The 24916-nt window shown below is 41.0% G+C and overlaps 1 protein-coding gene across 1 annotated transcript in view; it reads right to left on the reverse strand.

The window, feature by feature from the left end:
- LOC126299457 (uncharacterized) overlaps positions 1 to 24916 on the reverse strand; it is a 226942-nt gene that overhangs the window by 35627 nt on the left and 166399 nt on the right. The window contains exon 5 of the mRNA XM_049991374.1: positions 20160 to 20309. Coding sequence (XP_049847331.1) covers positions 20160 to 20309 — 150 coding nt within the window. The remainder of the gene's footprint in view (positions 1 to 20159; positions 20310 to 24916) is intronic.

The following is a 24916-nucleotide window of genomic DNA, read 5'->3' on the forward strand; positions in this document are numbered from 1 at the left end:
ATGCATTTCAACTGACTGGCAATCCAATTTCCGATGAAGTTAAGGTCATTTCCATGGCTGTTCCTTTTCAGTACTTGGATGATCTGTACTTGCTTTTGCATCACTGTTTGCAATGGATCTCAAGTGTGCTTCACGTTTTCAGACACACATCACACTGCGGCTGGATGAGCAGCCTCACTTTTTCTGCGGCAGATCTGTTCCGGTGGCCTTACGGCCAGCAGTCAGGAAGGAACTTGATCGGCTCCAGGCTGCTGGTGTCCTTGAGCCTGTGACATACGGTACTTGGGCGACACCACTGGTGGTCGTACGGAAATCCAATGGGTCCCTTCGGCTGTGTGGGGACTTTGGCACTATTGTCAATGCTCAGTGCTTAGTCGACACTTACCCCATTCCCTGACAGGACGACCTTCTCGCCAAGCTTGTGGGGGGCGAGTACTTTTCAAAGATCGACCTGGCTGAGACATACCACCAGTTACCCTTGGATGCTGATTCACAGAACATCATGGTTATCGGCACACCTTTCGGATTATGCAAGATCAAGTGCCTTCCATTTGGTGTCTGTTTGGCACCGGCAATTTTCCAGCTGTTCCTGGAGCAGCTTACGTGGCCTATCCCGGCCTGCGTGAATTATCTGGATTACATCTTGGTCACCGGGCGTTCCTGCCAGGAACGTCTGCACAACCTCAGTGCCTTATTTCACACTCTGCGATCTGCAGGTTTACGCTGTCGGCTGGACAAGCATTGTTTTTTTCAACTGGAAGTGGAATACTTGGGCCACTGGCTTGGCAAAGATGGCATTCGCCCTTCGGATCTCAATGTTGCGGCCATTGAAGCCCTTACTCATCCCAAGGTCTTGTCTGAACTCAAGGTGTTTTTGGGCAAGGCTATTTATTACTTAAAGTTCTTACCCCAAGCTGCCTCCGTTGCTCAACCCCTCAATCACTTGCATCGTGAGGGGGTGACTTTTGATTGGAGTCCTGCCTGTGACCAGACTTTTCTCCATTTAAAAATGATGCTGAAGTCCGCCCCTCGCCTTACTCCCTTCTCTCCGGACCACCCCTTGGTTGTGACAGCTGATGAATCGGCATACGGCATTGGGGCAGTTCTCGCACATCGGAATACCGATGGCTCAGAACAGCCCATCGCTTATGCATCCAAAATGTTAAACCCAGCACAAAGGAACTACTCCCAGATTGAAAAGGAGGCCCTGGCGATAGTGTTAGCCATCCAAACATTTCACACCTGTCACTTTGGGGCAAATTTCACCCTCCTGACGGACCATAAATCCTTAGTTATGTTTTCAGCTCCCACTCTCACCTTCCACAGAGGACGGCTCAACGTCTCCAGAACTGGGTGTTATTTTTACGGAATTACACTTACACCATCTGGTATAAGACCAGCGCCCACCATGCTAACGCGGACGCTTTGTGACGTCTCCTAGTAGGCCCCGATGGGGGGGTCCTCTGCTTTCACATTGATTCTGCCTGCCGGGATGCACTGGACGGTCTGCCTTTTCTACATCTACATTTATACTCCACAAGCCACCCAACGGTGTGTGGCGAAGGGTACTTTACATGCCACTGTCATTACCTCCCTTTCCTGTTCCAGTCGCGTATGGTTCGCGGGAATAACGACTGCCGGAAAGCCTCCGTGCGCGCTCAAATCTCTCTAATTTTACATTCGTGATCTCCTCAGGAGGTATAAGTAGGGGAAAGCAATATATTGGTCCTCATCCAGAGATGCACCATCTCGAAACCTGGACAGCAAGCTACACCACGATGCAGAACGCCTCTCTTGCAGAGTCTGCCACTTGAGTTTGCTAAACATCTCCGTAACACTATCACACTTACTAAATAACCCTGTGACTAAACACGCCACTCTTCTTTGGATCTCCTCCGTCAACCCGACCTGGTACGAATCCCACACTGATGAGCAATACTCAAGTATAGGTCGAACAAGTGTTTTGTAAGCCACCTCCTTTGATGATGGACTACATTTCCTAAGGACTCTCCCAATGAATCTCAACCTGGTACCCACCTTACCAACAATTAATTTTATATGATCATTCCACTTCAAATTGTTCCATACGCATATTCCCAGGTATTTTACAGAAGTAACTGCTACCAGTGTTTTTTCCGCTACCATATAATCATACAATAAAGGATCCTTCTTTCTATGTATTCGCAATACATTAAATTTGTCTATGTTGAGGGTCAGTTGCCACTCCCTGCACCAAGTGCCTATCCGCTGCAGATCTTTTTGCATTTCGCTGCAATTTTTTAATGCTGCAACTTCTCTGTATACTACAGCATCATCTGCGAAAAGCTGCATGGAACTTCCGACACTATCTACTAGGTCATTTATATATATTGTTTCCATTACACTCCCCTGTGGCACGTCAGAGGTTACTTTAACGTCTGTAGACGTCTCTCAATTGAGAACAACATGCTGTGTTCTGTTTGCTAAAAACTCTTCATCCAGCCACACAGCTGGTCTGATATTCCGTATGATCTTACTTTGTTTATCAGGTGATAGTGCGGAACTGTATCGAATGCCTTCTGGAAGTCAAGGAAAATGGCATCTACCTGGGACCCTGTATCTAATATTTTCTGGGTCTCATGAACAAATAAAGCGAGTTGGGTGTCACATGATCGCTGTTTCCAGAATCCATGTTGATTCCTACAGAGTAGATTCTGGGTTTTCAGAAACAACATGATACGCGAGCAAAAAACATGTTCTAAAATTCTACAACAGATTGACGTTACAGATATAGGTCTATAGTTTTGCGCATCTGCTCGACGACCCTTCTTGAAGACTGGGACTACCTGCTCTCTTTTCCAATCATTTGGAACCTTCCGTTCCTCTATAGACTTGCGGTACACGGCTGTTAGAAGGGGCAAGTTCTTACGCGTACTATGTGTAGAATGGAATTGGTATCCTATCAGGTCCAGTGTACTTTCCTCTGCTGAGTGATTTCAGTTGCTTTTCTATTCCTTGGACACTTATTTCGATGTCAGCCATTTCTGCGTTTGTGCGAGGATTTAGAGAAGGAACTGCAGTGCGGTATTCCTCTGTGAAACAGCTTTAGAAAAATGTGTGTAGTATTTCATCTTTATGCCTGTCATCTTCTGTTTCAATGCCATCATCATCCCAGAGTGTCTGGATATGCTGTTTCGAGCCACTTACTGATTTAACGTAAGACCAGAACTTCCTAGGATTTTCTGTCAAGTCAGTACATAGAATTTTAATTTTATGGGTGCTCACAATGCCATGGCTACACGTCTAGGCTCTATCTTGTGGCAGGTTTTCCGTTACGTGGTCCACGGTTAGTCCTCCTATATTACTCGTCGGATGCGGACCAACTTCAGCCCCTGACTCTCTGTAGTCAATGATGTCCTCCTATTGGCCACGGAGCTGGATGCCCATTGGGTGGTCATCCCTCCAGATTTTCGACATCACGTGCTCAGTTTGTTACACCACAGACACCGGGGTATGTCCTGCATGAAAGTTTTGGCTTGCTGGTACTTGTATTGGCCTGGCATCGATGGCGATATTGGCCTCCTGGTCCGCAGGTGCACAATGTGTGCACACCGCCAGGCAAGCCCTCCTCAGTCATTTGCAACCTGGCCTGTGCCTTGCCGGTCCTTGAATGGCATCCATCTCGATTTTGCAGGCCCAGTTTTTTGGTCCATATGGTTACTTATTGTTGATGCCTACTCCAAATATGCATATGTTGTCCGCATGACATCCACCACCGCAGAGGACACACTCGCGGCCCTGGCCCAGGTTCTTGCCATTGAGGGCCTGCCTCACACATTGGTCACCGATAATGGCTCCCAATTCATGGCATCCTCCTTCCACAACTTCTGTCAGGCCAATGGTATCAAACATATCTGTAGCCCAACTTTCCATCCTTCCTCCAATGGCGCAGCAGAGGCTTGTCCGCACATTTAAACAACAGCTGACAAAGGTGGCCAAAACCTCTCCAACCACACCGGCCCTCACCCTGTTTTAGAGCACATATCGCACCACACTGATTGACGGACATAGTCCGGCAGAGCTCCTACATGGGTGACAGCCACGGACCCTGCTCCATTTGCTGATGCCGTCACCCTCCCATCCCCACTCCTGGCCGTTACGCCCCCAGCACAGTCGTGTGGGCCTGTGTGTATAGGAACAAGGTGGGTTGGATGCTTGCCACAGTTGTTGTGGCCGATGGGCAGCGTGCGACATCAGTGCAGACGTTGGAGTGCCGCCATCATAACCAGCTCCACCTGCTTACCCCCACGGGACTCCCGCCGCCATCTCATCCTACACTACCTCCTTCGGATACAGACTTGGTCCTCGATTCGCTGCCACTGTGCCTGGTTGCTGCCTCCCCGGGAGCCTACCGCCGGCCCTCCCCTCCCCCAGATGGACTGCAGACTCCGTCCGATGCCCTGGCCTCTGGGTTCACCGTCATGGACACCTCAGACATCCCTTCCTCCCCGACAACACCAGTTGACGAGCCCAGGTCTTCTCCCATCTACCAACCACCGCAGCACCGTCCGGGGCGTTTTCACCCCTACGCGCAAGTTCCAGGGGGACGGACGGATCTGGTATCAACATCCGTGGGTTTTGAATCAGTGCCAGACGGCATAGACTTTGATGATCACTAGAGGTCTCTGCAGCAGTAATGCTGTAAGCTGTGGCTGCACGTGCTCCTGTCCCCAAGTGTAACGTGAGGGCGCCACTTTGGAGCACATGGTCCCAGCGGCCAATAGTGACACACCCTGTCGTGTATTTAGGCGGCTACCTCTCATTCAGTAAGGCAGTCTGGTATTTGCGTTGAGTTGGTTGATATCACACTTACAGACATCATGATTACGTTGCCTGTGCTTACTTTCCGTTTATGAGTGGACGTTGTTTTGATTTCATGAGGTTATCTCTTGTGACCCCAATGCTTAATACTTTGTTGTTGGTCTTGATGTTTTGCTTGGCTGTCTGTCATAGTGCTTTTCCTTCCATTCCCATTCATCCATCTTGTTTGTTTGTGGGCCACTTCCGTTTGGTCCCACTGCATTTTTGTTAGCGGCAACCATGCGATCGTTCCTGTCGTGGTTACAACAGAATAATGCCCCAAACTGCCAAATACGGCAGTGGGCAGTGTCATTAGCCTGAATGTGAACAACATCCACGTGACACTTTCAAGAGTGGGTTGTCTGGATAGATGAATTCATAGAAGCTGCATCATGGGGTTGCAGAAGGTTGGATGGTCATATCATTGTGCACCACAACGGTCATACAGTCACCATGACTGATCACTGTTGGGAACAATGAACACTGGAAGGCATGCATGCATGATATGTAGGATCTGGATGGCTTACACACAATCCAAGGAGGTGCTTCCTCTGCAACATCCCAAAAGTGCTAGTACCATTGGCAGGCTGCTTGATGCAGGGTTTGCAGCACACCAAAGATTATGATACCTCCCACTCACACACATTGCGTACAACTCAATGTCAGCAGTTATGGATACAGAGAACTGCAGATTGGCAGGTGGGAAAGGCACTACCAATCGAGCTACCAAAACATGACTTACAACTCACTTCCACAGTTTTACTTCAGCCAGTACCTCATATACTACCTTCCAAACTTCTCAGACGTTCTCCCTCCACTAAACTCCACTGGTCATGAATGGGGGATGGGGAGACACCAAAAGAACTCTAACAGTCAAAAATCTCAAAAGATCCACGATATTATTTAATGGGGTAAACGTGGAGAGAGGGGGAGGGGGGGGGGATGAAAGGGTACTGATATAGACACAGGTCCTATGTATAAATTTATAATTGTGTTGAATTGTTATTTCAGGTTAGTTTTGTACAAAATGAGAAAACATATAATACATTATGATGACCAGACTGAATCAGAAAACAAATGGCTAACTTGAGAGGAGTTATCGAATCATAGGGATACTAATGTACTGTGAATGAACTTTAGACATCGTAGGGATGCTAAATACAGTGGCTAGTAAAAACTGTTCTAATTTCAAGAGAACTTCCTCATGAATTTTTAGTTTGCTGCCTTAATTACGTAGAAGTTTTATAGGGCATATGTCACTTAGGTACACATTTCGGAACTTCAATACCGCAATGTAGGTACCTCAGGAATAAAGTTGCCTGCCAATGCTGTCAAGATGAAGAGTCCAATGTCAAGACAATACAAAAGGAACCTACAAAAGCAACCATATGAATCCAGAATTCAAGAACCAACATTAATATAAACCTGGTATGGAGATCTACAACATATTGACCAATGAATTTATTTAATCAATTCTGGTAGCTCCACTTGTGTCCACTTTTGCTGTGTCCCAGCACTAGCAGCCCAGGACAGGAAAGTTGAACCCCATACACTGAGCGCTGGAGATGCGGACATTTTTCAACTACACAGGGGTAAGTTGGTAGATGTCCTTGGCTAGTCTAAGAATGGACATTTTGCAAAGATCCTAGTGCATAATGAGAAATGTGCAGATAATTGTGGACCCCTGCAGGCACTAAGATAAAGTATAGACACAAAAGTGTCAAGAACACACACATAGAGCCATAGGAAACTCCTGGCTGGCAGCAGCTGTTTTCGCCTGCCTTCAAAAGTGAGAGACGTGCTGATAGTTGATGGATCCCTCAAGCAATGGGACGGAGCACAGATACAAAGCACCAAGAATTCATACAGGGAGGTGTGTGAAACTGGAACTGCAGAAAAAGTCAGCTGCTTAAAAAAATGTTTGCGGGCCAACAGGAAGATTGTGTGCAAATCATGTACGCCATATGATTCTTCGACGAAGCACTAACATAACACTTTCCATGCTTCACAGCTGTTATAAAGCTGTTATAAAGAAATGTTGTGTAGTTGCTTTCACAGCAACTAAGACTGAGGAGAAACATTGGAATAATGTGCAAGAAATGATGGCAACAGCCTCAACAGTGAACACATGAGAAAGACACCATTTCTAGAGTCACATGCCAGCTTATGCAAGATAAAAAGTCTCCACCCTGCATTGGGAGGCACTATGACAAAATGGTGATCAATCATTGGGTGGCGCTGCAAATTTAGTCCACCAATGTCAATGCTGAGAGGAGGAAAAATTTGAGGAGTCGATGAGCTAAGCAGAGTGATGAGAAGAGAAGAAACAGTACAAAAGGAAAAGGACGGGGATGTCTTCCACCTATTGCCTATTAACCTGCTAACTCTGAATCTCATCCTTATTCCAATCCTAATTTTCATTGTTGCTTTGTCACTTACTCTTTTCCTGTTCCATGTTAAATAGATGTACCCTTATAGTCCAGTGCTTGGGCACTCAGAACTGCAATTTCCTTGCCTAATATGTGCCTTCTGAGACCATGATACTGCTGCTTTGGTTATGAAACCCATGACAAGTAGTCAATGCAGAGACCATTCCTGGGCCTCGCCATAAAGCCACAGGACACTGGCAAGGATGACTGACTCACCACCACTTTTCAATCCCTTAGTCTCATAACCTTTTGCTGTTTGATTTCATAATCGTAATAGTCACTTGGCTCCAAGGATGGGCGATCTCATTAGAAATCTGCATGTCACTTCATGCCGGAGATGGATTTTTGAGTTCACTACATTTTGGCACCCATGGGGGCAACCTCATTAGTAATTTGCATGCTATGTCATATCACAGGGTTTTGAAGGATTCGCTGCACAGTATAAGATAATAACACAGAAATTCTAAATGACACACAACCCACAAGTGGAAAATCTCCTTTTAACAATAATTCCTTCTGTAATACACAAGGTCATTTTCTGAATCTGAAATAAAAATATAATCTGACTTCATGGATCCAGTAGTATTAATGTATTACGAGTCTAAAACTGTCTGATAAATGGAGAGTATTTACCTATTATTCACGTAAAACTACCTTTACAAACAAAAAATTAAAAAGAAATTAAGATCAGACAATAAACCAAGAGCAGTTTCATATTATACAGAATATTGTAACATATTATGAAGTTACAATGTTTTTAATAGTAGGAATATGATCTCCAAAATTGCAGCAGAAACAGCCACATAATAAGATAAAATTATTTTTACTCATAAAAATGCAAAGTCATCATAAAATGAAAGTACACATGCAGCAGAGCATTTTAATAACTATTAAAATGTGAGCAAGAAAAGTAGTTCAAATGAATCACAAAAAAGTCGAACACTGCACACAAACTCAACACTCAGAAAATTTTATAAAACTGAAGTTTTTTCCAACATTCATTTCTGAAAAAGGATAATCACTAAGTTCCTCAAAATTAAATGTAAGACAAGGAGTTAAAAGTTGGAGCTCTATGATATCAATGGGCCACCTATTAATAGAATACATTATTAATTCAGAATAATTTGGAAAATAGATTGGAGTATGCTATTGTTAAGCACCAATCTGAAAATGCAGGTTCTGCAGAGGTTAATTGCTAATCAGCATTATTACTGATGTTCTTTTTATAACTTTCTTAAAAGGGAGTTGTTATCCACCTTCACTATAATGACCTGCAGAATCAGTCACAGGGTGACTGATGTTTCCACTGAGAATACTATTCATACAACCATTTACAAAATATTTACATCATTAAATGGCAAGATATGTGCTTTTGACTTATTGGAAATATTTCATAACAAATGGCGTGTACTAAGAAATAAGTATACATAAGTCAAGATAAATTATGATACATTAAAAAATAGCACACACATTAAATGATACAAAACATAAACATAAAACATATTGTGAAAAGTAATTTGTCTTCTGTAATGTAGATGCTTCTACTAATGGCCACATGCACTCTATACTAGTTCAGCAATAAATATACAAAAAGTACACTCTAATGGGTAACATGACAATTTTAATATGTGCAAGTTGCAGAGCAGCATGTACAAGACTTTCAACTCTTGTGTGTGTGTGTGTGTGTGTGTGTGTGTGTGTGTGTGCGGAGGGGGGGGGGGGGGGGGGGCGAGGGAGCGAGCGCGTGCGTGCGCTCGCGCTCCCCCGTCTACTGCTCCCACCTCTTCTACTAGAGTACATCTACATCTACATACATACTCTGCAAGCCACTGTATGGTGCATCACAGAGGGTACATTGTACCACTACTAATCATTGCCGTTCCATTCACAAATACAGCAAGCGAAAAACGATTACCTATATGCCACCATATGACACATAATTTCTCTTGTCTTATGTTCATGGTATTTACATGAAATGTACATGTATTTATGGGTATGATGAGCATTCTTCCATACACACATGGAAATTTCTATACCATGCGGAAATAAAATTCTTTAAGATATTTTGAAATTTACAACTGTCAAGTTAGATATGTAGGAATCCTTCTTAGGACATTTATGGTCATGGTCAGGGACATAATTCATGAGTTACAATAACTGAAATGAATCACTTCCAACTTCAATAAAAACAAGTTTCTCCATATATGCCTATTTGGCCTATGTGTATGTTATCAACTGTTTTTCCACAAGTTTTTGTCTTTGGTAATCATTTAGCATTGTTGGTAACAGCTACCAGTGGCAATCTTGATGCAATCATCCTCAGTGTTGACATTTTGGAACTGATGAAAGCTTCAAAACGATTCACATCTCTGAAGTCACTGACAGCTTTGTATCACTTAGATACGTAATCTTTTATTACTATTTAAAATTATAAAATTGCATTTAATACTGATTTATCATAGCAGTCAAAATACCATAGTTAATATTTTTCTAACTGGCTTATAGTCCATAGTTTTGTTAATATTTGAAAGATACACGAGCTTAAGGGCACTCAATGGCGAGGTTATCAATGTGGAGATTTGCAACATCAGAACTACAATAGCAAGAGTGAGCTGGTAAAGATAGCTTTGATAATAAACCATACAAATACTGAGTTCTTCCCCAATTTGAGGTGTTATGTTCAGCTCAGGGAGTTGTTCAGCTAAGTTGGTCTAACATGGGTTTAGTTTTTGTTGATTCTACTGATAAGTGTGATTTTATGAATCATGGCGTACATCTCAGTTACACAATTGTTTCTAGTTGTGTGTGTAGGTGACAGGCATCTTATATGCTGATCAGCCAGAACATTATGACCCCCAACCTACTATTGATATGTAACCATCCAGGCGATAGCAGCATCACCTGGCGAGGAATGACTGCTAGTCAAAAACATGCATGGTGCATTTTAGTATCAGTGAGGGTGCTGTCTGTCTGTAGAGTGGGAAAGGCGTGCAATCTATCCGAGTTTGACCGAGGGCAGATTGTGATGTCCAGGTGGCCCGCCACAAGCATTTTGAAAACTGAAGGTATTTGAGGAGTGCTGTGCTGAGTGTCTTCAACACATGGAGAAACCAAAATGAAACTATGTCCAAATGTTGTGGGGTTGGGCGGCCACCCCTCATTACAAATGTCGGACGTCATAGGGTGGGCAGACTGGTAAAACAGGATAGGTGGTGAATTGTAGTGGAACCAACATTAATGCTGGACAGAGTACAAGTGTGTCTGAATACAGAGTGCACTGAACACTCTTAATGATGGGCCTATGCAGCCAATGACCTGTGCATTTGCCAATGTTAACACCATGAAATCAGCAACTACTATTGAAATGGGCACGTGACCACTGGCTCTGGACATTGACGCAGTGGCAGAGCATTGCATGATCTGACAAATCTCAATACCCTCTTCATCATGCCGATGGGTGGGCGTGAATCCGTCATCTTCCAGGGAAACAGGTCCTTCACATCTGTATGGTGGGATTGAGTGAAGCTGGTGGTGGTTCCATTGTGCTGTGGGGAACATTCACATGGGCATCCATGGATCCAATGGAGCTCGTGCAAGGCACCATGATGGCCAAGGACTGTCGTATACTGGTTGAAGACCACGTACACCACTTCATGGCGATCATATTTCCCAATGGCAGTAGCATTTTTCAGCAAGTAATGCACCATGTCACTAGGCCAGGAGTGTGATGGAGTGGTTTGAGGAACACAGTGCTGAGTTCAAATTGATGTGCTGACCCCCCCCCCCCCACCCCCCTAGTTGCCATACCTGGATATCATCAAATATATGTGACTGAATGTGGTGCCATGCAGTGTCTAGTGTAGTGTCTGGCCAAAGTTGTATCATAAACTAAGTTTATGTTGCAACTATGGCAACCTATAAACTACATTTATGGGAAGACTTTGGCCAGACAATGTGCTGAACACTGCAATGAATTTTCAGTTTCGCCACTTGGTGTCTGTAGCAAAATGTATGTAGGGGGCACTCAAACGAAAACAAGACAGATGGAAAAAGTAAGTAAACTGTTTATTATTTCAAAAGTAATTGCCCTATTTTTAATACATTTGCCCCACTGAGAGACAGGACAGTCAATGCCTTCATGGAAAAATGTGAAAAATGTTTGAGGTTGCCTACAGAACCATGACTGCACCCAGGCATGCAATTCTTTGTCCAAAGCACATCAAAGACCATGAATGTCTTGCTTCAAAGCTTCAAAAATATGGAAATCGCATGGGGATAGATCAGAACCATATGGAGGATATGTAAGGGCTTCCCAGTGAAACTTCTGTTGCATGTTCACACCAACATTGTGGGCATTATCCCGATACAGAATAGAGATACAGATACATTCCTGGGCATTTGGACCTGAAGGTGTGCTCCATTTCTGCAGTGTCCACATACCAACATGCATTAATTGTGGTACATATTCCATGTCCTTGAAGTCAAAGAAAAAGGTGTCCCTAACCTTCCTGAAGCTGATGTGCTTGTTGTTTTGGCTGCTCTGCAGAAGCTTCACTGGGGACGCCTTTACACATCCTCCATACAGTCCCGATCTCTCCTTGTGTGATTTACATTTTTGTGGAGCTGTCGTCGTTTTCATTTGACTGCTTCTTACAGATGCATGTGAGACAGACAACACAACTGAAATTATGTATTTGACACTGGGGGAGGGGGGGGAGGTCTGGTGATGATTTGGGCACCCATGTCACGGTATTCCATGGGTCCCATGGGTACAGATCTGCAAGATCGCATTACTGTTAAAGACTATATGACCCTTATGGCTGATCAGGTCCATCCCACATTACCACATTAAAATGTTTGTTCCCTACTGGTGTTCTGTCTTCCAAGACAATAGGGCCCCAGTTCACAAAGCTCACATTGCCCAGGACTGGTTTAATGAGCATAAGGATGAACTGCTTTGTGCATGATCACTATTCTCAATTATTGTTACCTGAACTCCACAATGGTGGAGACTTTGTCAGCAGGTAGGATTACACGGTGAGGCTCAGTTTTTAGATAGTGGAATGCAGTTCTTTCTGTGGATGTGAGATTAGTTTCCATGCTAAGAGATTTTGGGGAATAATGAGGATGGGAGGTTACAGTTAGGAAGATATGGTAAGTTCTCCAGGGATGGATTGGGGCGGGGGCATTGTTGGATCATGGTTAGATGGAGGAATAAATTAATGAATGCTTGTCTGCTGCTCAATGCCTTCTCTATGGGATGAGTAGCATCTATTCTATTTCACTGTTCATAAACATTATGAAATAGCAGACACAGAAGATTGAAGTTTTACACCTGACCTGTTTCACATTAGGCAATGTATTAGTTCGATGTCAATCGCACAGTAACAAGCACTGCGAATTTTAAGCAATCAGACATTGTATATCAAAAAGTTACATTTTGGGTCCTTTGTTGTTTCTGATAAACATTAATGATCTGCTTGTACTGTAAAACGATGAATTTCTTTCCATTGTTGCATATGATAAAAGCACCTGAATAAAAAGCGGCCGAATACCTCTTACTGAAAAGGTAGCTAATGTAAGAGGAATGTTCAATAAGTAATTCAACACATTTCTTTTTCCAGAAAACAGGTTGGTTTTATTAAGGGTTCCAATATACCATATTATTCCTCAATCTTTTGGCCACAAAACCCTATTTCTCAACATAATCTCTGTTCAAAGCAATGGTCCTACACTGCCTTACTGGGAGGACCTGTATGCCTGCATGGTACCAGCCTACTGGTTGCCGTCATAGCCAATGTCTACCCGAATCAATAACCTTCCCATTATCCACATACTGCTTCCTGTGGAGTGCACCCTTCACTGGGCCAAATGGATGGAAGTTGGAAGGTGTGAGATCTGGGCTGTAGGGAACATGAAGAAGAACAGTCCAATGAAGTTTTGTGAGCTCCTCTTGGCTGTGAAAACTTGTGTGAGGTCTTGGATTGTCATGGAGAGGGAGAAGTTTATTTGCATTTTAGTGGAGAAGAACACGTGAAGTCATTTCTTCAATTCCCTTGGTGGAATGTTGCACCATGTGGGAGGTCATTAAACAGAACAACCCCTTTGGAATATCAGAAGGCCATTACCATGACTACCAGCTGGTGGTACGGCTTGGAACATTTTCTTCAGAGGAGAGATGGCATGGTGGCACTCCACAGATTGCCATTTTGTTTCCAGATTGAGGTGATGAACCTATGTTCCATTGCTTGTGCTGATGTTCAACAAAAAAATTGTCATGATCAGCCTTGAATGTGCAAGAAATTCCACACAAATGGTCCTGCGTTGCTCTTTACGGTCTTCTGTTAGGCAGCAAAGAACCCAGCAGGCACACACCTCCGAGTACCCCAACTGTCGATGAGTGTATCAGCACTACTAATAGAGACATCCAGTTGTGCAGTGAGGTGTTTCATTGTGATCCGGCAATCATCTTGAATGAGTGTCCACATGTTCTAACATTGCAGGAGTCACAGTTGTTTGTGGTCAGTAGGCACGCATGAGATTGGACCCCGTCGTGATGATGACAGACACCTTGCTGAATGACTCACCAAACTTTTGTTCAATCCCTTGTCTCCACTGACATTCTTCAAGCACCTATAAATATCTGTGTCTTTCTGCCAAAAGAAACTCAATGACAACTCTCTGCTTTGAATACACCTTTATTACAGGCACCATTTTTAACACTGTGTACAATGCCACCACAAAGTGGAACTTCATGAAACCACAGTGGGTGAAGTGGGAACATTCCTCAATGTCCCATAGCAAATCCCACATTTTTCAACTGAAACTGGGCAAGAAAAATAAAGTTGCTGAATGCTCCTCAAATATTTGAAAACATCAACACATGATTTATGGTAATTAGATTATCATTAAATTTTGACACAACTCACTACAACAATACAATACCTCCAACAGGATTCAAGCTGTATTTAAAAAAAAAAAAAATACTCTACTCAAACAATGACTTACAAAAAGTAGATAGTATTACAGAAAGATTACAATCTTATTTGGAAAATGCACATGAGACAGCCAGAGGTAGCAGTTACAATGAGAACTTAATATGGCTGTCATAACACTGGTAGAAAGCACATGGTACCTACAGGAGGAGAATGGCAAACGATCACCAGGCAGAAGAAAGGGGCTCAGTGTGAATGAAAGTGGTTACCTTAGTTGGAGTTCGACACTTGTGTGCCAAGCAGTGCCTTTCTGGGTGAAGTTACATTTTATGGAAAAAGTGTCAGATAACTTTGTTTGTTCATTAGTGGCTGCAGTTTCAGAAAATGCTGTCCATTGCATTCAGAGAGGAAAGAGCTACGATTGATGCTTTAATGTTAGGAAAAGTACGAGCACACATTTTTACTCACATTGATGAGACAAGTTCACCATCACTCATAAGATTCTTTATGATTAACACTGGTAAAGTTATGGTGTATAAAATAAATAGATAATTACACTAATTAATAAAACTTTCAGTACTGTTATGGACACTAGTCAGATGATAGCTGCTGTCAACAGATATAATTACTGACAGCAGTTATCATCTGACCAAAACATCAGCACAAATTAAAACTAAGCAAGCTTTAGTGAGAATGCCTTAATTCAGACAGATACATGTTGTAAAATGACAGCATCTACGAGCATTATCCACTTTCCTACATAGAAATATTGTAGATATAACATTAATTTCAAAGTAAAACAAACATTTGATTTTTTATAGGTTTACCAGTTTTTTGACTGGAAGGTAACCAGCAGATGTAAATTGACTATAAGGTCTCAAAAACTGCCTATTCTTAAATTCTGCACTGGTTATGTGAAGCAAGTCAGTAGTGGGGAGGAAGCAAGCATATTCACGGCAAAGTGTCTTGTGCCTTAGGGTCCAACTGTTTTCAAGGTTGCAGTGGCACATACTGTATCAGTGACAGCAAAGTTTGCCCTCAGGATTTGGTAAAAGTGCAATGTGAGACAGGCAGTAAAACTCTTGTTTTTTTAGCAGATTGCTGAGGAGTTCAACTTACGGCTAATGCAGGAGGCCACAAAAGTGGTTCAGTTCAGGCCGCCTAGATCTTGTAACATCAGGGGCTATCTGCTGATATGGTAAAGGGACCAGTCATGATACTGTTGACAAAGTAGAAAAGCAGTGACAGAAACTGATTCTTTAGCAAAACAAGGACGGGCAAAGCCTGTACAAACAATCCTCATTTCCAGTCTGAAATATTGCAGTCTGCCAGCCACCAGTTCTGATGAGGGACCCGAGACATCTGTCTATTAGTCTGCATAGATCAAACAGTCTCCACCTCCAGTATCTTCCACTGCTAACAGTGGCTGTACTGCTCTTGCTGATTCCAATGTTGTGGACTTAGCGCCGTCCAACTTGTGGGCCACCTGTGGGCTTATGTCAGCCGCTTCAAGCCTCCTGCCCTGCAGGTCTACAGTTTGAGCCTGGGGACATGCATTTGTGTGCGCCATTCTGTGCTGCAGTCAGTCTGTAGTCTGCATCAGGAGCTGCCGCCCGCAGTTACGTTCAGCATCCTTGCCAAATCGCTGCCATCACTGCTGCACCAGCTGCACAACACTGCTGATGGCCGCACCTTTTCGCAGGTCTCCTATAATGTATGTATCGGGGGTGTCGACTTCTTTGAGACCACAATCATGATGACTTTTGTAGTTAATGAACAATAAATAAATCTCTTAACAATGATGTTTTAGTAACATGTCGGATGGCTACCAGGTATCTACTCACTGTTCCACTGCTACCCCACACAGGGTGATGGACTACTAGCCTTCTGACCTCTGGCACATTAGTTCCACCACCTACCATACACAGGCCTCGCACCCCAGCCTCAATAACTGTTATCAGAAGTGGTCTCGGATGTCTGCAATTTTATCCGGGACTGTGTCTCCAGCCACAACATGCAGTTCAGCAGTACAGTTTTGGTGAGTGAGTTTTTATTTTTGTGGTCCTTTTGTTTTATACATGATAGGTGTATATAGAATTGATACGCAGAGGAACATGAAGGCACGATTTGTGAAACTTTATGGAACAGCAGATTCATCGTAGTTTAAAGTGCAAAGAGTACTATATTCAGACACTGAGGTGATAACATTGTAATTTAGTATGTCGCAAATTGCCATGCGCGTAAGCAGTAGCAACTAAATATACAACCTGCCGATGTTATGGACAGGAGGCACATCAATCAATGCTCAGAGTCTCTCTCTCTCTCTCTCTCTCTCTCTCTCTCTCTCTCTCTCTCCAGACAATCTATACAACACTCACTCAGTATTTTAGAATGAGTTTGTGATATCAGAACTTGACATAATCTGACCAAACTACTACTTGAAGACTTGCAGCCAGGTGCAATTCATAATGTTTACTTGGCCAGCGTCATTTACAACTGCTTAATTAATGAATAAATTACATTACTTAGTCAAGCTATTCATCCTGTCTTGTCTGCACATGCAAGTTATGGGATATTACTTGTAGAATACATCTTAATTTTCAGACTACACAGTTCTATTGGTAAGAAAAGTGATAAACTGCAGTATGTTTGGTATGGCCGTAGGACATCAGCAATGAGCCACTGCTATTCAGTTAAGGATCACACATGTTAGTCCAGCAGCACATAGGATGATATTCTACACACACTACAATGTAGTGTCTTAGCTTAACTACACTTGATTTCTGCGATAGGTGATTTAAAAAATTAATTATGGCTATTTACAATCATTAATGAGCTAAAGAAATATTTTTATGAAATCCATTTTAACAGTGATTAGTTTATATATATATATATATATATATATATATATATATATATATATATATATATATATATATATATATATATAAGTGTGTAAAAAGAATGACAACTGCAGTCAGTTCTAGAATATCCTGCAGAGACCTCTTCATAAAACTTGGCATTTTTGTAGCTATTTTGCAATAGGTACACTGTGAAACAAAATGAAAGAACCACTTTTTCATAGCCCCATAATTGTCTCCCATTGTGATACATAAATGTGAAATTTGGCTCAAAATGATGACAACTTTCCTCTGTAATGGTGCAGAATTGTAGATCCCTGTAATGTCACTCTCAGGCTTGGCAGTTCTTCAAACAACAAGGTGTCCACACATGCGAAAAAGAGGCCACAGCTCAGAAGCCCATGTGAGGTGTAAGGTGGGTTAATGATGTCACATTAGCACCATATTTCAACACAATTCTGCCCAGCACTATCGTGGACATGTCAAGTAATGGGAAGGTTATTGCATACCCAAGCACCCCCATTTCACCCCTTATTTTGACACCTCTGTGATGGAGATCAGAAATGCGATGCCCAGTGTTGAAATAACACTGTTTTCTTATGGGTGGCAAAGAAAAACATTCCAGACACACCACTGCTCAGAATTGACATAAAAAGGCCTGAGGAGATAGTATTAAGTATGTCAGTGGAAACACTTCTTCCCTTGGAGTGTTGATTCCTACATATTTCTCAGGCAAAAACAACAGTTTACTATGCGGTGAGCAACACGATGGCATTCTTGACAAATTTCGACACTGTTTACTCCCCTGGGCGATTCAAGCCTACTGAAAGTACATAAGACACTGTGGGGCTGCAACCACATTGACTGTGATCTGACCCCCTTGGAGTATAGTGCGAGCACAATTTCCATTTAGGTATACGGGGTGGAGCCACCAGGGCAGGTCCATTCAAAATCATTTGACGAAATTTAAATGTGATCTGAAGCAGCAAAGGGTGTTTATGCTTTTTCAGCCCTTCTGTTTTGTTTGACCACAGGGGAGAGAGATTGCAACATTGACTTGTGTGTATAAAACAGCAAAGGGTTCCTTAAGAGCCCCCAGTTTGGAGATATCAATTCAGCTGAGAGGTGTCTTATGGCTGCCGTACCGTTTCATTGAAACCCTTTACGTCACGCCCTGAGGACTTTTTGTGTCGATTCTGAGAGGTAGTTTATCTGAAATGTTTTCCTTGGCCACCCATAAGAAAACTGAATGATTTCAATTCTGGGTGCCATGGTTCTGACCACCATTGTAGAGACGTTAAAAGAAGGGGTGAAATGGGGGTAAGTGAGGGTGTCACAACCTTCTCCTCGTGTGACATGTCTATGATGTTATTGGGCAGAACTGTGGTGAAATTTGGGGCCAATGTGACATCATATGTCTGAATTTTTTTTCCTTGGCCACACATAAGAAAACTGTGATTTCAATGCTGGATGTCATGGTTCTGACTTCCATTGCAGAGGTGTCAAAAGAAGGGGTAAGTGGCGGTGTGATGATTTCCTCCTCATGTGACACGTCCACAAAGGGTATTGGGCAGAATTGTGATGAAATTTGGTGTCAATGTGACATCATTACCCCTTGCAATACCAAAGGGAGGGGGGTACTTTATGTCCGCCTTTTCATCTTTTGAAAATATTGTAATCTAGTCAGATATTTCATATTTTAAAATTTTGAAGTATGTGTTTATTGTTGTTTTAATGAATTATTCCATCAGATTCCATAAATAATTTAAGTTGTTAGTTTAAATTAACTCAAAATTTAAGTTTTAACAGTAGATGTTTTATGCAATATTTTTGGGTCCAGGACCTAATTTACTCATCAATCTCTCTTTAAAAAGAATGTTGCAAGTAAAAGTCAACAACAATTAATGAAATTTGTATTTTTTATTTGTTTTTTAATGGTGGACATTAAGTACTGTCCTGTTGGTACTCCATGTTACTGAAAGTGTGTTGATATTGCTAAGAATGTGTTAAAAGATATTTTTGGGTTCTGTGCCATACTTACACATCAGCATAGCTTTAAAAAGTATGTCATTAACATAAGTCAAAAACATTAACAAATCATTTTTTAAACTTTTGTTTGGGTGTGTACAAAGTACTCCCTCCCCTCCTGGTGATGCGAGTTACGGAAAATAAGCTGGTACTGCTAACCTACCTTGCACCTCACATGAACTTCTGAGCTGTGGCCTTTTTTTCACATGTGTTGACACTATGCTGTTTGTAGTGCTGCTGAGCCCAAGGATGATGCTGCAGGGACCCACGATTTTGGACCGTTACAGAATGTTGTAGGTCACAATGGGACACAATAGATTTTGAAAAAGTTATATTTTAATTTTGTTGTGCAGTGTATATTCATTAATATCATTTGTCAATAGCACTATTTCTCCTTAAAAAAGAGGAAAACATGAATACAATACTAGAACAAAAAGCAACCTCAGGAGCTTAACATCAGTGTAGAAAGAAGTCAGATAAATGGATACACATGTATTCAGCAACCTGCCAGAGCAAATTAAGTGTCTTGTGGGTAGTGTGTTGGATTTAAAATGAAATAAAGAACATTCTCTTGGCAAACCCCTTCATCGCTATTGAAGAGTACCTTCTAAGAAACTTTAAAAAACTGTGTTTCTGGATTTTTGGAATTAATAATAGCACTGTAATACAATAATAATTCAGAATTTTAAGTTTTTTCATTGCATTGCACTTAAATAAAATTTACATCCTTGTCTTCTTGCCACATCGAAGGTACCCACTCTCCTTTGGATTCAGGGAAATGCATTAGAAGAAAAATTTCCATTGTTTCCTTTTTCTTTCATTTTTGACACACAGGTGCTATGCTACAGAACTTGTCGTTTTATCAGACTTATTGATTAGTCCAAGGATTGACATTTATATGAAGTTTTTGTCTGATTTGTTTCTTAGCAACATTATATTTTCTGCATTCTAATATCCTTAAAACATTGATAGTGCAAGTTTTCTAGAGTGATATAACATGCACAGTGTGTCAATATGTCAGTGAAAGCATTTTAGTTTGACCAAATTAAATAAATAATGCCATTCACCTTCTTTTATTTCTTTTCGAGTCAAATCTGCACTTCCCTTGGTGGCTCTTGCAACCATATTTGTAAATCCTATGCCAACCTGAAGGAGCTTGTAATCATCATCAGCTGTCATTGGTTCTGGTGTTAATCCAGAAAGGTACAAGCACTTCCCTGTAAGAACAGAAGGGGCAATTTATCTAAGAGATTTCAGAAATGAAATGCAGTTTAAATTTAGAACACAGAAACATCATCAAAAATTACTGCATGCAAGTTGCATTTGATATGGTGGCCATTATCATCACTTATTAGATCCATGCTTAATGAAGTTAAAACAGTAAATCAATGTAAATGTGTGCCCTTCTTGCCAAATAAATATTTAATTTACTTCTGATTTCTGAAAATATCCATTACTGCACTGTCCGGTACATGACGAAGACTACGATATTCCACATGGTACAACTAAAGAAAGAATACCTCAGTGTAAAATTAAAGAAAGAATACCTAAGAATAAAGAAGCATAGATCAAAAAAATATTCTTCTGTGTTAAAATATAGTGTAGTCCTTTTATTTGTTTATGTTTAAGTCACAATCAGAACTGCAGTGAGGCTGTTAAGTCATACAAGATACATCTCTGCAGTAGATGCAAAGACAAGTAACATGACTTAGTTCAGTACTGCTTGGAGAGAATCAGGAATCAACAATTTTGCCACCTAAGCATGAACAGCATCTTCAGCTATTTGATGAGAAGATATGTAAAACTTAATAAACTACAGATTGATGTTTATATTCACTCAGAATATTTCTGCAGCTAATTCCCACTGCTGCTGTTCAATATGATAACAATACTGTCTTCTTCTGGTAATGTTTACCCAGGTCACCCTGGGACATAGTGCATTAGTAATGCCTTAAGATTATGAATAATAGAGAATTATATCATTTCCACATTTACTGGTCACTAGTAGAAAATGGGAAATGATTACTCAAAATTTATGGCCCTTTAGAAAACGGGAAATGATTCCTCAAAATTTATGGCCCTTGGAAAACAAAAGGTATTAACGCACATACATCTCATATATACACTGAAGCACTTGTGTAGCATCTACAGCATCAGCAGGTTAATACTGGTATGTCTTACCTGCCAGGTATTGTTAACCAGTGGATAACATTGTAATAAAAAAGAAAAGAGTGACCCAATGAGAGAAAAATGAAGGACAATATGGTCATGGGTTTGGGTTGTACAAGAGTGTGGCCTTCTTGTTGTACATTTAAACCTTATTATACATGGAACACTACCTCAGTTGAACAAGGATGATGGGAAGAAACACTCAGGATCTGCTTGAAGGACCACCCTTCAGCTCAAATGTTGTGTTAGGCAAACTACGGCACACTCAAGACAGTCAGTCAAGGATTTGAACTCCATGACTCCCAGTAGTCTTCTAGTATCTTAATCACTACATCACTTTGCTGTGTTAACGTACCCAGAACTTTAGTGGCAGCAATAATAAGTCAACTGGTTACAGAAATAGTTGCAATGCCTGCACATTGCCAATCTGAATTAAATCAATAGGTACCTAATATAACACCAGCAGTGTATGAGAAGCATCCATATGCAATAAATTTCTAGTTCTCAGTAAGTAAAAATTGTAGGTGATTGTATGGCATCAGCTGATAACAAAAAATTATATTTCAGCATTTCAACCACACACCAAACAACACTACCCAGTATTCAGTAGTGTTGTTGCAAATGCCACTGAGGTTTGCATTTGATTTCATTTTTTTCTGTTGCTAATAATGATTAAGATTCGGGCAGTTTTTTTTTTTTTCACATAATGAAGAAGGTTTAACAGGCAGGTAATGTTGTTTTGTTTTTACAGTACATTTCAAACACAATGACACAAAACTAAATTATAGAAATATGCTTCCGAGATTCATTTTAAATAAGGAACACTAAACTTCCCTCCGTGGAACAAAGAAACAAAAGAGAGAGGAGGGGGGGGGGCGTAATCTCCCTGAAAAGCCCGTACTGATATGAATTATGCAACAAAACAGATACACAGTTAGGAAAAAAATTACTTAAGTTGTCCTTTATTCAAATGCAGGTCTGAATGCCAGTGTTTTATGAGGTATAATCCTGTTAGAGGTGGTATGCTCTCACCTTCCTCTGACCTTTGAACTAGCTAGATAACCCAGTTATAGTTGAACTCACAATTTGTGGACTCAACAACGATCCAACTTGTCACTTCTCATAAATGTAAATCTTTACGAGCAATGAAAGAAAAGATATGTGACAGAAAAAAATTATTCGACCAACTGATGATTGAACTCCAAAAATTTGAATTTTTAGTCTGATAGTTATCTACTTAGGCACCAATGAAATTCATCAGACCAAAATCAGAATATGGAGGTATAGTGATCAAATCAAACAAGTTCAGCATTTCAGACAATGTAGATTACTCAGACAGACAAAATGGTCAACTATTTAACAAAGGTACTTATGAAAACAGCATATGCAAGGATGGAGCTAAAAGAAAAGGTAAGACTTTTAAGTAAATGTTAAAAGGATTTCAGAGAATAAAATGAAAATTTGGCAAAAGAAATAATAGTAAACAGCAAGAATATGAAGTGAGTACAGCACAAATGGAAATTTGCAAGTCTCAGGTGAAATTATGGAATGGAGTAATGAGAATGTACAGTATCACTTTACTTGGGATTAATAGATTTTAAACAAGATTTTTATTCAGTTTCTACACAATCTGGTACTGACAGCCTTGAGAAATAAGGTATTAATTCAACCTATGTTAGTAAAGTAAAGAATACAGCAAATGGCTCTCTCCTAAGAGTTATCAGGTGCATTTTCTCAGGTGTTTCAGCATATATTGGCAATTTATTTTTTTCATTGAGTAGATGGAGTCAGTTTACATGAATACTGTTCATCATTCTGTGCCAACAGAAAGCATCCGTAAGTTTTCTGTTACAAGCAAACTGATTTTTAAAGCGCAGTTTCGAGTGCCTATTCAATAGAGCATCAGTCTCGTGCAATATTTGTTTTTATCAATATGTATTGACATAGACAGTAAAACAGGAAGAATAGCCAGTACTCCAGCAGTGACTGAGTAGGGCTGCTCTGTGGCAGAAGTGGACAGCGCAGGGGGGAGCAGCACACGAGTCACTGCTGGAGTAATGGTTATTCTTAGTGCTTCATTGTCCCTGTTTGTACAAATCAATAAAAGTAATACCACACTAGACCAATTTGGGACAGAAAATTGAATAGCCACATAAAATTCTGCTCCAAAAAATTTTTTGTTTGTAACAGGAAACAAACCTGCACTTTCCACTGACACTGGGTTTGCCTGAAAGTAGTATTTGTCAGGGCTGACTTCAACTACACAATGAAAAAATGAAACTGTAAATCTCTGGCAACACTAGAGAAAATGCACCTGACAACTCTTAAGAAAATCACCTGGTATGTGTCAATGCTACAGCTCCCATGCCTAGACCCCAAAGCAGCCCAGTGGAATTGGGCAGAGAGATTCCATATCACTAAAACTATTGTCAGCAGCTCTAGAAGAAATATTCAGATCCGTAAATGAAGCAGAAATATCTGTCAATCTGAACCACCTTTGTTTTACTGATGGCATTTTATTGTTTGTATCTAGTGTAGCTACATTACAACAGCAAATGGAAGAATATGACACAGCAAGTTTGATAGTTGGCCTGAAAACCATTAATAATATGACTAAAATAATTATACCAATTAACAATTCAGTTGATAAAATTCTGTATTTAGGGCAGGTGAAAACAACAACTGACTGGACAGGAAAAGAAATAAACAGAAAAGTATATTTAGTCCACAGTACTTGGTAACCTAAATAGAGTCTTCAACATCAAGTCTCTGGTGTGCCTGAAACAGAAAATTTCTGATGATGGTCATCTGGGGTAGTGCAGCACCGCCATTCATCAATGAACACAATGCGACCAAGCAGTCGTTGCTTCACAATGATGGCACAACTCCAAGCACAGCTGTTTGTGGTGTCGAGTTAATGGCAGCTTACCAGACATCACTTACTATAGTTTTTCATTGCCTGCAGACGAGAATACACAACAGTTGTGCTTGATTAAAAGAAAACCTTCTACAACTGAATAATGTAGCACAATTTTCTGTAAATATGTGGTGCTATATTATTGGTAACAAATTAATTGTTACTCATGTCCTATGACCTTGGCTCACATGTGACAATGCCTAATGCTCTTACAGTAGAAGTTATCACAATTATTGGAAGACACATACACTTGATTACAATAATTAATACATGATTCGTGCAAAACGGCAGAGGGCTTGTAGCCTCCGCGATACCAGAGCTTAACCAAGTGGATTACTTTCAATGGTACCACTTGAAAAGTGTGGTGTACAAGATAGTAACAGCAGGTTTCACTGAAATGCAGTGAATCATACACTAACTATACCACAAATATTGAAACATATGGAGATGATTACACAAGTGTATTACTTTTTTCCTGGTGAAAAGGTTCTTCATTCTAGTCTTTGATTTCAAATTACAGTAACTGTAAATGGTTTCAGTCATTAATGATCTTCTTCACACCTCTGCACTCAAATGTGCTCACACGAAAGCTCTTTAAAAAGTTATGCCTAAACAGTAATGCCACTGTAGTAGGTATGTCAGTTGTTCTGCAGGACAAGTACAAGTATACCGTGAGATTCTTGTATTTATCTTCAAGACATCTTCTATACTACACTAATTGTCATTAAAGTGTGAGCA

The sequence above is a fragment of the Schistocerca gregaria genome, chromosome X (genome assembly GCF_023897955.1).
Source record: "Schistocerca gregaria isolate iqSchGreg1 chromosome X, iqSchGreg1.2, whole genome shotgun sequence".
NCBI lineage: Eukaryota > Metazoa > Arthropoda > Insecta > Orthoptera > Acrididae > Schistocerca > Schistocerca gregaria.